Source organism: Marmota marmota, unplaced genomic scaffold (genome assembly GCF_001458135.2).
Source record: "Marmota marmota marmota unplaced genomic scaffold, marMar, whole genome shotgun sequence".
Taxonomy (NCBI): Eukaryota; Metazoa; Chordata; class Mammalia; order Rodentia; family Sciuridae; genus Marmota; species Marmota marmota.
Genome location: NW_026000174.1, coordinates 19,278,482 through 19,292,950, shown reverse-complemented (window position 1 = coordinate 19,292,950; position 14,469 = coordinate 19,278,482). Strand labels below are relative to the sequence as shown.

General features: G+C 43.2%; 1 protein-coding gene and 1 long non-coding RNA gene across 3 annotated transcripts in view; one reads left to right on the top strand and one right to left on the bottom strand.

Annotated features, from left to right (window-relative positions):
- LOC125612046 overlaps positions 1-13,565 on the bottom strand; it is a 28,316-nt gene extending 14,751 nt beyond the window's left edge. For both annotated transcript variants that reach the window (XR_007342297.1, XR_007342298.1), the window contains exons 1-2: positions 13,343-13,565; positions 2,765-2,912 (exon numbers count right to left, since the gene is read on the bottom strand). This is a non-coding gene — a long non-coding RNA (uncharacterized LOC125612046). The remainder of the gene's footprint in view (positions 1-2,764; positions 2,913-13,342) is intronic.
- Positions 12,440-14,201, top strand: Cavin3 (caveolae associated protein 3). Its single transcript, XM_015477560.2, has 2 exons — positions 12,440-13,019; positions 13,565-14,201. The coding sequence occupies exons 1-2, from the start codon at positions 12,636-12,638 to the stop codon at positions 13,967-13,969; spliced, it is 789 nt and encodes a 262-aa protein (XP_015333046.1). The 5' UTR covers positions 12,440-12,635; the 3' UTR covers positions 13,970-14,201.
- Positions 14,202-14,469: the final 268 nt, after the last annotated feature.

The window sequence follows — 14,469 nt, the reverse complement described above, 5'->3', positions numbered from 1 at the left end:
GGGGGGCAGCAGCAAAAATAAACAAGCAGGATTGTACCAAATTAGCAAGCTCCTGCACAACAGAGGAAACAATGGAGTGAAGAGTTAATCTACAGAATGGGAGAGGATATTTGCAAGCTGTTTATCCAGAAAGGATTAATATTTAGAATATATAGAGAATGCAAACAACTCAACAGCAAGAAAGCAAATAATCTGATTAAAACATGGACAGATGGCTGGAATGCACATTTCTCAGAATTACACAAATGAATGCCCCAAAATTTTATGAAAAAATGCTCGGCAACACGGGTCACTGGGGAAATGCAAATCCAAGTCAAAATGAATATCATCTTACCCATTAGAAAGGCTATTGTAAAAAGACAAAAAACAAATGATGGTGAGATGAAGAGAAAGGGGAACTCATACACACTATGGGTGGAAATGTGAATTAGTACAGCTATTATAGAAAACAGTATGGAGGTTCCCCGAAAATAACAACTAGAACTATTGTGTGATCTGACAATCCTACTTCTGAGTATATATTCAAAGAAAATTAAATAATTGTATCAAAGAGATACCAGCACTTCAGTGTTTCTTGAAGCATTATTTACAGTAACCAAGATATGGAATTCATTGTGGTATTCAATGACAGATGAAAGGCTAAAGAAAATGTGGTATATATACACAATGAAATATTATTTAGTTATAAAAAAATGAAATCCTGTCATTTGCATCAAGTAGATGGAACTGGAGAATATCACTGAAATAAACTAGGCCCATAAACACAAAAACCACATGTTCTCAGCCATTTGTAGAAGCTAAAAATGTCATTCTCATAGAAGAAGTGGGTAGAACAGTGGTCACTAGAGACTAGGTGGTGGGAGAGATAGAAAGGTCAGATAGCAACTACCAAAATACACTTGGAGGGAAGGGATTATTTTGAGTGCTCTATAGCCTATTAGGGTAAATATAATCCACATTAATTTATGATATATTTAGAAATAACTGGAGAATAAGAGTCTGAAGCTTCCTAACACACAGTAATGATAAGTGAGGAGATGGAAACACTAATTACTCTGGCTTGATCATTACATATTGCACACCTGTATCAAATTATTGTATTGTGGCCCATAAATATGTATACATATTGTGTATCAACTAAATTTTTTGAAATACAAAAACAAATAAATAAATAATAGGACTAGTTAAAAGAGTGAATTGGTAGTAAGTAATAAAAGGGCTAACTAAACAAAAATATATGTGTGTGTGTGTGTGTGGGGGGGGAGGCAGAGCATTGCTTTGTTAGACCTCAGCTGGGAATGAGTGCTCTTTGGTAACTCAGACTTTGTCACTTTATGTCTGCAAATGACCACAAAAGCACTCTGAAATAGAAATACAAATAAATTTGAATAGATTAATTTGCAAATACTGAGTTCACAAAATGAGGATTAACTGTTATGAGGAAAAAGATGGTGTCAGCAAGTAGATAGGGCCACAGAAGGGAAGAAATATGGAGAGGGCCAGAAAAAGTTATCTGCTTTGCTGGACAGTGAGGGAGGGACCAAGTTTACCTCTGTCCTCCCGTATTTCAAGACTGCCTTTGAAGTGGTCCTGAGCTCTGAGACATGGGTCAGTAACTCCAGACTAGAGGATGTACTCTCAGGGTTCAGTTGCCTAAATGGGTTTCAGCTGATGGAGACAATTTCCGTTTTCAAAGGAAATTTAGAGCCTTAGACATTGATTCCACCTTTTACTTCCTGTGTGAGATTGGGTTCTTCATTCTATGACTTTATTATCTACCCAGGAGTCAATTTTTACCAAAATTGAGAAAAAGGCATAAATCTAATAAGCATGAGTCTCCTGCATGATTGACTTTTGACTTTCCTTTCTCTTTCCACTTTATTTAATTTTAATAGTTTAAATCTAAACTTAAAAACTGAAGGACTAGGTTTGTAGTTCTTTGTTAGAGCACTTGCCTAGCTTGTGCAAGGTGCTGGGTTCAAACCCCAGTTCTAGGAAAACAAAAACAATTACTCCCTGGGCAAGGTGGTACAGGCCTGTAATCCCAGCGGCTCAGGAGAATGAGACAGGAGGATCATGAGTTCAAGGCCAGCCTCAGCGATTTAATGAGGCTCTAAGCAACTCAGCAAGACCCTGTCTTTAAATTAAAAAAGGGCTGGGGATGTGGCTTATTGGTTCAGTGCTCCTGGGCTCAATCCCCAGTACAAAACAAACAAACAAAAATACACCCCCAAACCCCAATTACTCCCTTATCGCCCCCATCCCTCAAAACAAAACAAACAAACCCCACCCCCAAACCTCCTGATGCTACTGAAAGCTTAAGCATATTTGGAACAATTTGGGTATATGAATTTACCTTTCAACTGTAAATTTTATGAACTAACACTAAAGGTAGACCAATTATTTCCAATGAAAATTCAGTGTCTGAATTGAGTTGTTCTGTAAATAAAAAATACACAGCAGATTTCAGAGACATAACAATATGTAAGATATCTCACTAAATCCTTTTTAAAAAGAGTTCATGAAATGATAATATGTTGGATATATTGAGTTAAATAATATACTATTAAAATTAACTTTACTTGCTTTTTTTTTAAAAAATGTAATTTTTTAAAATTAAAAATTACACACATTACATTTGTATTGAACAGTGCTGAACTACAAACTTTTTTGCTCCTCACATTATTTGTGATTAGCGTATCAGGCAGCAGTAACAGGTTCTCTGTGCATGAGACACATATCAAGACTCCACAGGCCTTCTTACCCATAGAAATGTTCAGTCTTTCGGGTTTCCCAATTCATCCCTCTAATCTTGCCGGGGTCCAGGTTTGTATGTTTGTTTGTGTTTTGGTAGATCCTCCGAGCTTTACCAGGTGGCACTCCAAGCTGGTTTTCCGAGGATACTACAAATCCTAAATTAAGTACAGAGAGCAGTTCTTATTTTTCCTTTGAGAATTCACAATTTAGAATCTGTACCCTTAATAAGTACAGCACCAGCTGTACATTACATTTTTCTGTCTCATAAAATTTCCCATTCAGATAGAACCATGTAAGAGCATAAAATATGGTCTCCTTAATATCTTGGTACAAATTTTACGTGTAGAAGTACACATATGAGTAAGTTCCTTCCTTGCTTCCTTCTCCCTCCCTTTCCTTCCCCCTCCCCATCTCTATCTTTCTTCTTTTTTCATCTTTAGCCCACATCAATAATATGGCTCCAGCCCCTTATACAGCATCCCCCCACCTGCATTAACTTCTCAAGCAAATCAACCTTTGACTGATTCTACTTTGCTGGGGATGTGACTCCAAGACCAGTTCTCCTTCCTCTCCTTTGGCATTTCAGGCAGTTCAGGTCCTGAAGCAGTCATTTGCCTTCTTATGGGGAAGAAGTACTTTATTCATTGCTCTTTAGCCCATTCATTATATGGCTTAGATGTAATTTGACAGGAAGGACATCTTAAAATCTATGCCTAACCAGGTGCTGTGGCCCATGCCTGTAATCCTAGCAACTCAAAAGGCTGAGACAAGAGGATCTTTTCACCTTTGAACTAAACAGGTAAGCTTACAGACCTATTCAAGTTCAAGGCCAGCCTCAGCAACTTAGAGAAACCCCATTTTCAAGATAAAAATAAAAAAAAGGGCTGAGGATTAGCTCAGTGGTAAAGCACTCCCGAGTTAAATTCCCAGTACAAAAACACACAAACAACCTATGCCCTATCTATGTCTAGTATTTCCTTCATCCAACTCCCCATTAATAAGAAGGAGTCCTGATTTAGCTGCAATCCCGCAAATGCAAGTTGACTAGCAGATGGCAGACTGATTTTGCATACTATATTACTTCCAGGGCCCTTAATGGATTACTGTGATGTCATCATACTTAACAGAAAGGAATCCTGATGCCAATAACCTGGGCTCTCAGTTTCAAGGACTCAGAATCATTTTCACCTTTGAACTAAACAAGTAAGCTTACAGACCTATTCAAATGTATGTTTTAACCTTCTTCAAGGTCTCTCAACTGCCATACCTGTATGGCTTAGTTATTATACGTTTGGTCTGGTTATGAGCAATTTCTGTTCTGCTTCTGAAAACCTAATGAATCCAATTCGGAGAGAAATATTCAATAGGGCAATTAGTGTTGTACAATATTGCTAAAACACAACAATTGCTCTGCAGTGGGATGGAATGAAAGGGCTAGTGCTGTCCTTTGCCCAAGGTAAGCTCTCTGCCCCAACTTCTTTAACTGAATGGAATAACAACGATCTCTTCTTTAGATACTGTTAGTCACCTTTCCATCACGGTGACAAAACATTGGAGAAAAACAGTATAAAGGAGGAAACATTTACTTTGGCTCATAGGTTCAGAGATTTCAGTCCATGGTCAGCTGTTTTCATTGCTCTATGTCTGTGATGAGGCTGAACATCCTGGCAGAAGGGTTTGATGGAGCAAAGCTACTCACCTCATTGTAGTTAGGAAGTGGTATTTATTGCGGGGGGGCTGTGGAGAGTGGGACTGGGAATAAAATAAGCCCTTCAAAAATATGCCTCCTGTGATCTAATTCCTCCAACTTGCCCCACCCCCTCCAATATTTCTGCTACTCCCAGACAGTACCATTAGCTGGGATCATGCCTTTGGCACATGGCCTTTGGGGGGTATTTGAAGATTCAAACTTAACAGATACCAAACATATGATAGTTATTTTTCAAACAAAATTCCATAACTAAACATCACCCAACTAATGTAGTGCTAAATCTGATAAGTCAAATTATTTTCCAGGTGTAGATACTGGGTGGCTGGCTCAAAGTGACTTTGCCTTCTTTAGTCCCAGCCCCAGATACATAGGGGATGTTGGTGCTAAGATAAAGAAGTTGCAGAGCTGCAGTTCTACATCATTTTCTTTCTTTTTTGGTCATGGTGGTGGTGGTTGTACAGGGGATGGAATCAGGGGTACTCTACCACTAAGCTATATCCTCAGCCTTTTTTTTTAATTTTAATTTTTAGGGTCTCTAAGTTGCCCAGGCTGGCCTTGAATTTGCAATTCTCCTGCTTTAGCCTCCCAAGTAGCTGGGATTACAGGTATGTGTCATGTATGCAGTTATAATTTTAAGTCATCTCCCTTCTGGGGTTGCTGCTTATGGCATCTTTTTAAGTCAATCTTTAGTTCCCCATTCTATCTTTCAGTCCAGAGGGCTGCCTATGAGCCAGATGCAGTGGCACATACCTGGAATCTCAGCTAGTTGGGAAGCTGAGGTAGGAGGATCACAAATTTGAGTCCAGCCTCAGCAGCTTAGTTAGACCCTATCTCAAAATAAAAACTAAAAAGAACTGGGGATGTAGCTTAGTGGTAGAACACTTGTTCAGACTGGGAGAGGTCCTGGGTTCCATCCTTAGCACCACAAACAAATAAAACGAAAACCAGAGGATGGCTTGTGAGAGGTAAAGCTCACCATTCCCAAGCGATCTACTTTATCATCTATCATGTGGGTGGTGAAATATATGACTAGATCAGAGACTGTAGTTGAGAATTTCCATATTAGCTCTTAAGGTGGAGGACTGCAGTTCTTTGATGGTATCTTCTCAGTGATTTGTCTAAAAAATATGAACTCTAATCCAGGCTAGGCATTTCTGCTGTCAGAATGCCTTGAATTCTGTAAATTGTAGAAAGAGGTTCAATAGACTATTCAGTAACTGCTTCCAGGCTTTTTGCCTTTTGGAATGTCCCAGAACATTTTTGGGAGGAAGTCCAACTCCCACATCCTGACAATTGGCTCTAGCAGCAATTATATCCTCCAAAATTCTGGGCTCCTGCCAATTTGGGTCTCATCTCAGGTGCATTGTGCCCTGATGTACCCAGTGAACCTTGGACAAAACATCCACCTACTACATATTTATCGATTTACATTACATTACATTGTTGTTGTTGTTTTCTGCCATAATTCTCTTGGTAGGCATCTATGTGTGTATTGGTTTCCTAGGGCTGCTGTAAAAAATTACCACAAATTTACCTGCTTTGTTTTTGTTTTATTTTGTTTTAAGTACTGGGGATTAATCTCAGGGGCACTTGACCACTGAGCCATATCCCCAGCCCTATTTTGTATTTTATTTAGAGACAGGGTCTCACTGAGTTGCTTAGCACCTTGCCATTGCTGAGGCTGGCTTTGAACTCGCCATCTTCCTGTCTCAGCCTCTAGAGCTACTGGGATTACAGGTGTGTGCCTCTGCGCTGGCTTATATTTGTTTTGAGACAAGGTCTCACTTTGCCCAGGCTGGTCTTGAACTTGTGATTCTCTTGTTTTAGCCTCCCCAGTCAGTGGGATTATAGGCACGTGATTCCACATCTGGCAGAAACTTACCTGTCTTAAAAATAATAGAAATGTTTTTTTTTTTTTCTCACAGTTCTGGAAGACAGAGGCACAAAATCAGTTTGGGAAGGGATTCATACCCTTGGAAGGCAATGAAGGAGAATCTGTACCATGCATCTCTCCTAACTTATGATGGCTGCTGGTGATCCTTGGTATTCCATGGCTTTGGCTTCCCTCCAATCTCTGCCTTTATCTTCTCTTCATTTCCTTTTCTGATCTATGGGTCTTCTTTTCTTCTTATAAGGACATCAGTCACTAGACTTAGAGCCCCTGCCCCTAAATTTAGGATGTTCTTATCTTAAGATCCTTAATTTAATTCTGCCTGCAAAGACTATATTTCCAAAGAAAGCCACATTCACAGGCACTGGGAGTTAGGACTTGTGCATGTTTCTGGTAGACATTGTTCAATCCACTAAAATATGAAGTGTAAAGATAGCCATTTGAGTAAGCAATATACCTGCTTCTTGCCTTTGAAGACATTCTTCAACCACTTGGTCATACTAATACTGAACTGGGATCTTCCATCCATTTGGACATTTTAATTTCTGGAGTCAGTGCAATACTTATTTCCTGCTGCCCCAAATTTATAGTTATTTTAATTGCCAGTAGCACAAATATCCCTTATTGTGTGGAATGGCCTTACCCCTTCCGTACACAGGATGTCTATGACAAAGGGTGGAAGGTAATGCCTGTCCACTGGGGCTCATTCTCTGTTAAATGGGTGGTTCTAAATGTTTTGATTCAAAGGTTCAGCCCCTGAAGGGTGCACCGATTTGTCCCAGCATCTGAAAGTGATGCCTAGGGTCAGGGATATTTCTTGTATAAGGAACTCACATAGACATCTCTCATCCTTTCTTAGATTTTTGTTCTGTTTAACAATCAGAAACTATTAGGCTGTATTGCTATGTAAGACAAAGGGTACCAATGCACACGTAACCCAAAGACCTCTGGTGAATCTTTCCACTAGCATCCAATAGTAAGCCAGCAGTTGTCTGAAAGAGTAATTCTCAGCTGCTAAAATCATTACCTTAGTCTAAAATCCTCAATACATCTGCTCTACTTTCCCTTATAAGACCTTTCCTTGTCCTTCCCCTACATCCTCAAATCATCTTGATGGGAAAGGCAGAAATCACAAAGGCCTCATTTTCATCTTTCCTTCTGACCTATAGGTCCAAAGTGTGTACTCAGGCCCAGAAAATGATTCCCCAAGGTATGACATTTTAGCACACTGACTACTTCCCTTCCTTTTCCCAATACTGTGAATAGAACACAGCACACCCCTAGTACTTTTCATTTTTAATTTTGAGAGAGGGTCCTGATAAATTGCACAGGCTGGCCTTAAACTCCTCCTGCCTCAGCCTCCCAAGTCACTGGGATTACAGGTATGCACCACTGTGCCTGGCATCTTACATACTTTGAACTAAGGGAGATTGGAAAGCCTTGGAAGCAAGGCTTCTTTGACTTCCTGTCCTCCTGTTTCCCACCATCTTTCTCCCCCTATTCTCCTGAAGTCATTCATAGAAACCAGAATTATTCATCTTTAAGAAAAGTCATAGAAACTAGAATCCCTCTATCTGAAAGTGAGCCCCAAAACCTAGAAAGGTCACTCTGTCTGCCTTGAAGATCCTCCTTCCAGGGAAGTTCCTCCCCTTACCCAGGAGAAAGGACTGCTTCACAGAGAGGCCAGGAAGAATCTGGGTTTCTCCAGTCCCCCTATTACAGCATACCCTATTGTCTAATTAATTTTCTGCATGGCTATCCATTCTTCATTAACTTAAAAATAGTTTTCCCTGGGTCTTCATTTTTGAAGTCTTCTTTGGTTAAATAAAATTGTTGTGCCTTTTTCTTGTTAGCCTGTCTTTTGTTATAGAGGTGTCATCCCTGACCCTTGTGATAGATGACCTTCAACAGGCAGAACTTATGAAACTGTGTCTTATGACTTGGCTAGGTTTGTCACTAAGGCTTTTCTCAACCCTTTTCAGAGTATATAGTCTTTTATAGAGTTTATAAGAATCCTAAGGTGACACTGAAGTAGTGGCCCATGCCTATAATCCTAGTTTGGAAGGCTGAGACAGGAGGATTACAATTTCAAAGCCAGCCTCAGCAACTTGGAAAGGCCCTAAGCAACTTAGTAAGATCCTGTCTAAAAAATAAAATAAAATAAAGACCCCCCCCCCACACACACACAAAGGGCTGAGATTATATCTGAGTGGTTAAGTGCCCTTGGGTTCAATCCCTGGCTGATGCCAAAAATCATCATCATCATCATCATCATCATCATCATCATCATTATCCTAAGGTGAGAGGCTGGCTTAGTGGTAGAACACTTATGTGTAAGGCCCTGGGCTTGAACCTCAACAACACACACACACTCACTCAGAATTCCAAGGTGGAGCATAGACTGAACACAGCCCAAGCATCTATTAACTGTTGTTTGTTGTGGCAGGAGGTATCTCTCCTGTTTCATTACCTGTCATAGGTTTAAGTACTACTACTCTAGGCAATTCCTGTCTGCTGGATCTCTCCCGGTTGCTAGACCTAGGGCCTGATACTCTTCTTCATGAGTATGATGTTAAGAACAGCATTGTTTCTGCCACTTTTGTTTCAGGGGATCTTTGCACCATTATTTAGTGGAGCACCTGACTACTGAGAAATGAAGAAAACAAAGATATAAAATGATACCATCAAAGGCACTGCAACCTGATCTATTTCTTTCAGAAGTTTCCTTTCTGCTGTCACTTAAAGTAAAAAGAGCACCCAGATCTTCTTGGCATTGGTAGAGACAGAGGGCCACCATCAATCAGGTCTTTTTAGGCAGATATATTCCAGGTACATCCAGTACTAACAAAAGTGTAGGGGAACTTTTTAAAATCACTAATGGTTGATAGGCCAGGTTATAAAGGTTTTCCTGACAAAGCAGGTTGGACAATACTTTTGTTTTAGTTTTTTTTTTTTTTAAAGCATTTGTTGCCGGTCACGGTGTGCATGCCTCTAATCCCAGCAGCTCGGGAGGTTGAGGAAGGAGGATCCCAAGTTCAAAGCCAGCCTTAGCAATTTAGTGAGGCCCTAAGCAACTCAGTGAGACTCTATCTCTAAATAAAATACAAAATAGGGCTAGAAATGTGGTTTAAAAAAGTATTTGTTAGCTCAACTTCTGTATTATCCCACTAATTTTTTGTAACACTCATTATATCTGGACAACTGTTAGTTCAATTGTCTGTATTCTATTGGGAGTCTCCAGATTCTATTAACTTTCCCTATACAGAACTTCAGATATCCAGAGAGTTAACTGGAGGGGGTGTTGATACTGATGGCGATTAACCAGTGGGTGTACAGATGTTCCTTGACTTACAATGGGTTAGGTCCTGATAAACTCTCCATAAGTTGAAAGTACCATAAGTCTGTGGTGCACTTACTGCACCTAATCTACAGAAATAGCTTATCAACCCAGTGCATTATGAAGTATCTGGTTGTTTACGTTGTGAGTGAATGGGAGCTGCAACATCCTGAGAGTGTATCATAGCCTGGAAAAAGATCCAGATTCAAAATTTGAAGTAGTTTCTACTGAATGTAGATGGCCCTGTAAAGTTGGAAACTCACAAGAAGAGCCACTGTTTAAGTTAGAACTGGGTTAGTTTCCCAGGACCAGCATAACAAATTACTACAAACCAGATGGATTAAAACAATGGAAATTTATTCTTTCACAGTTCTGGAAGCTAGAAGTGTGGAATCAAGGTGTTGGCAGGGTCACACTCCTTCTGAAGCTTCTCAGGGAGGACTCTTCCTCGCTTTTTTCAGCTTCTGTTTCCTTCTCAGTGTCTCCTGTTTTATTGCAGCTTAATTATAATCTCTGCCACTGTCACACATGGTGTTTGTTCTCCTGTATACCATTGAAAAATATCTATACAAGTAGTTCTTGTTTCCAAATACACTGGACTCCCTCAGCACCATTCTTTAAGGTTGTGGTTTCTTTCACAGACTTCCTGTAGGAGATATCTTTGAGTGACTACTGTTATGGTTTGGACTGTGAATATCCTCTGGAATCTCATAAGCTAAAGGATTGGTCCCCAGCCTGTGGTGCTACTGGGAAGTGGTGGACCTTTTGGAGGTGGGGCCTAGTGAAAGTAAGATGGGTCACAGGTAGTGTGCTTTTGGAAGGAATATTAAGGCCCTGGTCCCTTCTTCCCTCTTTTTGTTTCTTAGTCACCATAAGGTGAACAACTTTGTTCCACCATGCACTCCCACTATGATGTACTGCCTTGCCACAGGCCTCCCAATAACTGAAACCTTGGAAAATTTATCTTTCTTCCTTTTAAGTTGTTTATCTTGGGTATTTTGTCACAGTAATGGAAATCTGACTACTCATTCCTAGTGTACCCAGATTTTTGTAGAGATACTCACTTTTCTTTCTGTACACAATATACTCTGAGGAAACTGAACTCACCCTGCTCCAGAAATGGACCTGATTTATTAAAGGGGAATTATTAGCTCTCTTGTCAGTGATTGGTTAAGGAACTAAGGCCTCAGCCTATCAACATATAACACATTTCTGGCCATAGAATTTGTTCCTAGAAAGGCTATATGACTCAGAGTAAGGCAAGTAGAAAAAGTCTGTCACAGGGAGCTTCTGGGAAATAAGTGTCCTAAATTTTAAAATGGTCTTGTCTTTCTCCTAGATCTACCTGGAGATATGAGACCCGAAACTACTATAGCTACCTTACTCCCAGTCTGAAAATGAAGCTGATGCCAGGGTGGGAACAGTGGGTGCAGTTGAGGAAACTGTAGAGAAAAAGGTTTAGAGTTGTGCCCACCTCACATTTAAAAAGTCTTTATGTTTGAATTGAGTTTCCTGTTACTAAGATCTGTTTGAATTGGATTTCGTTTGCTCAATCTGAAATCATTCTAAGTGGCACATCCCTAATGAGTTCCTTTCTGGGCAAGTGTAGATCCACTGGAAGAGATGGTGATTCCCGTCAGGTTCCCAAGGCAGTCTGTCTTCTGTGTTAAGCAGAAGGACCAGGCTCTATCAGCTTCTAGATGTTAGGCACCAACTTAGCATCATCAGATGCTCATCTTCTACTGTACTCCTATGTTTAAGTCAGATCAGGTTCTTTCAGGTGAGTTCTATCCTCCGAGTGACATGAGTTTCTCCTACAGTTGTTATCAAATGACTCTCACAGGTCAGATGAGGAGATGAAGAGGGAGAGTGATCAGGATCAAAGAATTGCCTGAATTTCTGAGACCACAAGCAATTTGCTTAGTTTTGCTAAAAACAAGGCCTGGGATTTTCCAAACTAATGACATTCAAATTCATAATTTACATCATTAACTTGACCTTCCATGCTCACTCTCTCCCTGTCCACAGCATCAGCAATTTCGAATCATCACTCTCAGGAAATATTCTTACCTATTTACAGAAAAGGGGTGTGTGTGTGTGTGTGTGTGTGTGTAATCAACCATCCTCCATCAAACAAAGACATACCAGTACCCTAATATTTTGAGGGTTTCAAAAGCAGAGGTGTCCTGCTTGTCCCTCAAGCATGGGGGTTGCAGGAGGTAGACACCGCTGAGCTACATCAATGAAGCCCAAAGAAAGAGAAGTTCAGTAAGAAAGTAATATAATGATATCCAACAGAGAAGCAAGAAACAAAGCCTGCAGCCAATGCCTGGCAATGACTGTTAGGAAAATACCAGAGGATGCCCCGCCCGACCGCCTTCCTGGCTCACATTCACAGTCTGACTATTCACAAAGTGCAGCTTCGGGCCTAGGCAGTCCTAGATCTGTAACGGATCATTCCAGGGCCTCCCGTCCAACGTGCCCCACCTGAGGTCAGCCCGACTGTAGTCTTCAGCGACGTGGGAGGCCGAGAGGTGACGGCCCTCCTCTGGTTATACTTTTGCCGTGCTAACATAGTTTTTATGTCCACACAATGCATGAAATAAATATTTCCGTGACTCACCCTATGCTGTGGGAAGTACATTCCAGAAAGAGGTACACTGGGCAACTGCGGGGAGGAGGGGAAAGCATATTCAGAGGGAGAGGATTTGCTGGGCCAACCTGCTTCTCGACCGTTCCCCTGGGCGGGGCAGCAGGAGCGGGAGCGCCTCGGAAGGACCCCGCAACAGACATCCCTCCCCCTGCCCTTCCACCCACCGAAAAGGCCAACTCCGCCTGCCTGAGTCACGGCGGGAGCTGGGGAGGAGCCGGGGAAAGGCGGCCCCAGCGCAGAGCGCAGCCAGCGGCCGCAGGGAGAGCTGGCAGGGCGGTCAGGGATCATGGGGGAGAGCGCGCTGGAAACCGGGCCTGCGTCCGGAGCTCCTCCTGGGGGCCCGGTGCACGCTGTGACGGTGGTGACCCTGCTGGAGAAGTTGGCCACCATGCTGGAAGCACTGAAGGAGAGTCAGGGCGGCCTTGCTCAGAGGCAGGGCGGCCTGGCAGGCTCCGTACGCCGCATCCAAAGCGGCCTGGGCGCGCTGAGTCGCAGCCACGACACCACCAGCAACACGCTGGCACAGCTGCTGGCAAAAGCGGAGCGCGTGGGCTCGCACGCCGACGCTGCTCAGGAGCGGGCGGTGAGCCGCGCTGCCCAGGTGCAGCGACTGGAGGCCAACCACGGGCTGCTGGTGGCGCGCGGGAAGCTACACGTCCTGCTTTTTAAGGTCAGTGACCTCAGGAGTCCCCCAATCTGGCACCTTTTCCCGCCTTCAGGCCATCATTCTGGGGACTCCCTTTTTCACCCGCCTACCCTATAGGCATTCTCCACCCCACGCGCAGCTGGCAGCTGAGAAACAGACTTCCAGTGCCGCACCCACCCCATCCCGCCTTCACACGCTCGAGCCCCGCCCGCCCAATCCCCGCCCGCCCAGAGCTCAGACACGTCGGCAGAATTTGGTCTAAGTCCCAACCCATCCCCCCAAATGGCCGGAGTGCTTTTCGTGGTAATATTCTGCCTCCACTGGTTCTTGCCCTTGTGGCCACTAACCTTTATTTCATGTCCCGAACGAGGTCTCATCTACTTCACGTACTTCTGTAGTTCATTCGTAGCCCTTCCTCTCCCATTCCTCCTCCGCCCCCTGGCCTTCCCAGCCCTGCATTTTCTTCCCTACTCTGACTGTGAAAGCTTTCCCTGTGTAACTGAGGAGTGGGTCGCAGGCTGGTCCTGGGTAAGAGGCTGCCAGGGTCAATTCTGTGTGGTCACATGCAGGAGGAGGCGGAAATCCCAACCAGAGCCTTCCAGAAAGCGCCAGAGCCCTTGGATCTGGCGGACCAGTCGGAGTTGAGCCCAGAGCAGCCAGAGGCCGAAGTTGCAGAGAGCTCTGACGAAGAGCCGGTGGAGTCCAGAGCTCAGCGGTTGCGGCGCACTGGTTTGCAAAAGGTTCAAAACCTTCGAAGGGCCCTTTCGGGCCGGAAAGGCCCTGCGGCGCCACCATCCACACCAGTCAAGCCCCCTCGCCTTGGGCCAGGCAGGAGCGCTGAAGGCCAGCCTGAAGCTGTCCAGCCCACGCTGGAGTCCACGGTGGAGCCAGAGCCTCCGCAGGACACGGAGGAAGATCCCGAGAGACCCGGGCCTGCTGAAGCAGCTGTGCTTCAAACAGAAAGTGCAGCCTGATAGCTGGGTGCTACTCAAATCCCCTGTGCCTATGCCTTATCCCAAAATAAATCCTTTCAGAATGCAGCATTCACGCCCAAATAAGGAGCGAATCCTGCATCCACTGCCCAGCGATGGCCTTCCGTTCCTGGCCCTCCCTTCCTTTTTTCAGCCTAGTACCTTGTGTCCTCTAACAGGAGAGGCGCAGCTTACACTTACTTGCACTCACAATCAATAAAAGTTATTTCATCTACTCAGACTCCATGTGAAAGGGTGAGGGTGGGGTTGGGGAAGGCAGTACAAGGAATAGGCAATATTGGGACTGGAAGTGGCTTGAATGTCAGATGATTTTGCCACTTTCCCCTGACTCTGGGCTCTACTCCAGTGGCACATAGAACATCCCGCTGGCCATTTGCTCCTTAAACACTTTCTTCATGGGGACATAGAATCATATTTTTTTAAGAACCTAGTACAGTCCTTTGTTGTATGTGCTCAATAGATGTCTTTTTTTTTTTTTTTTT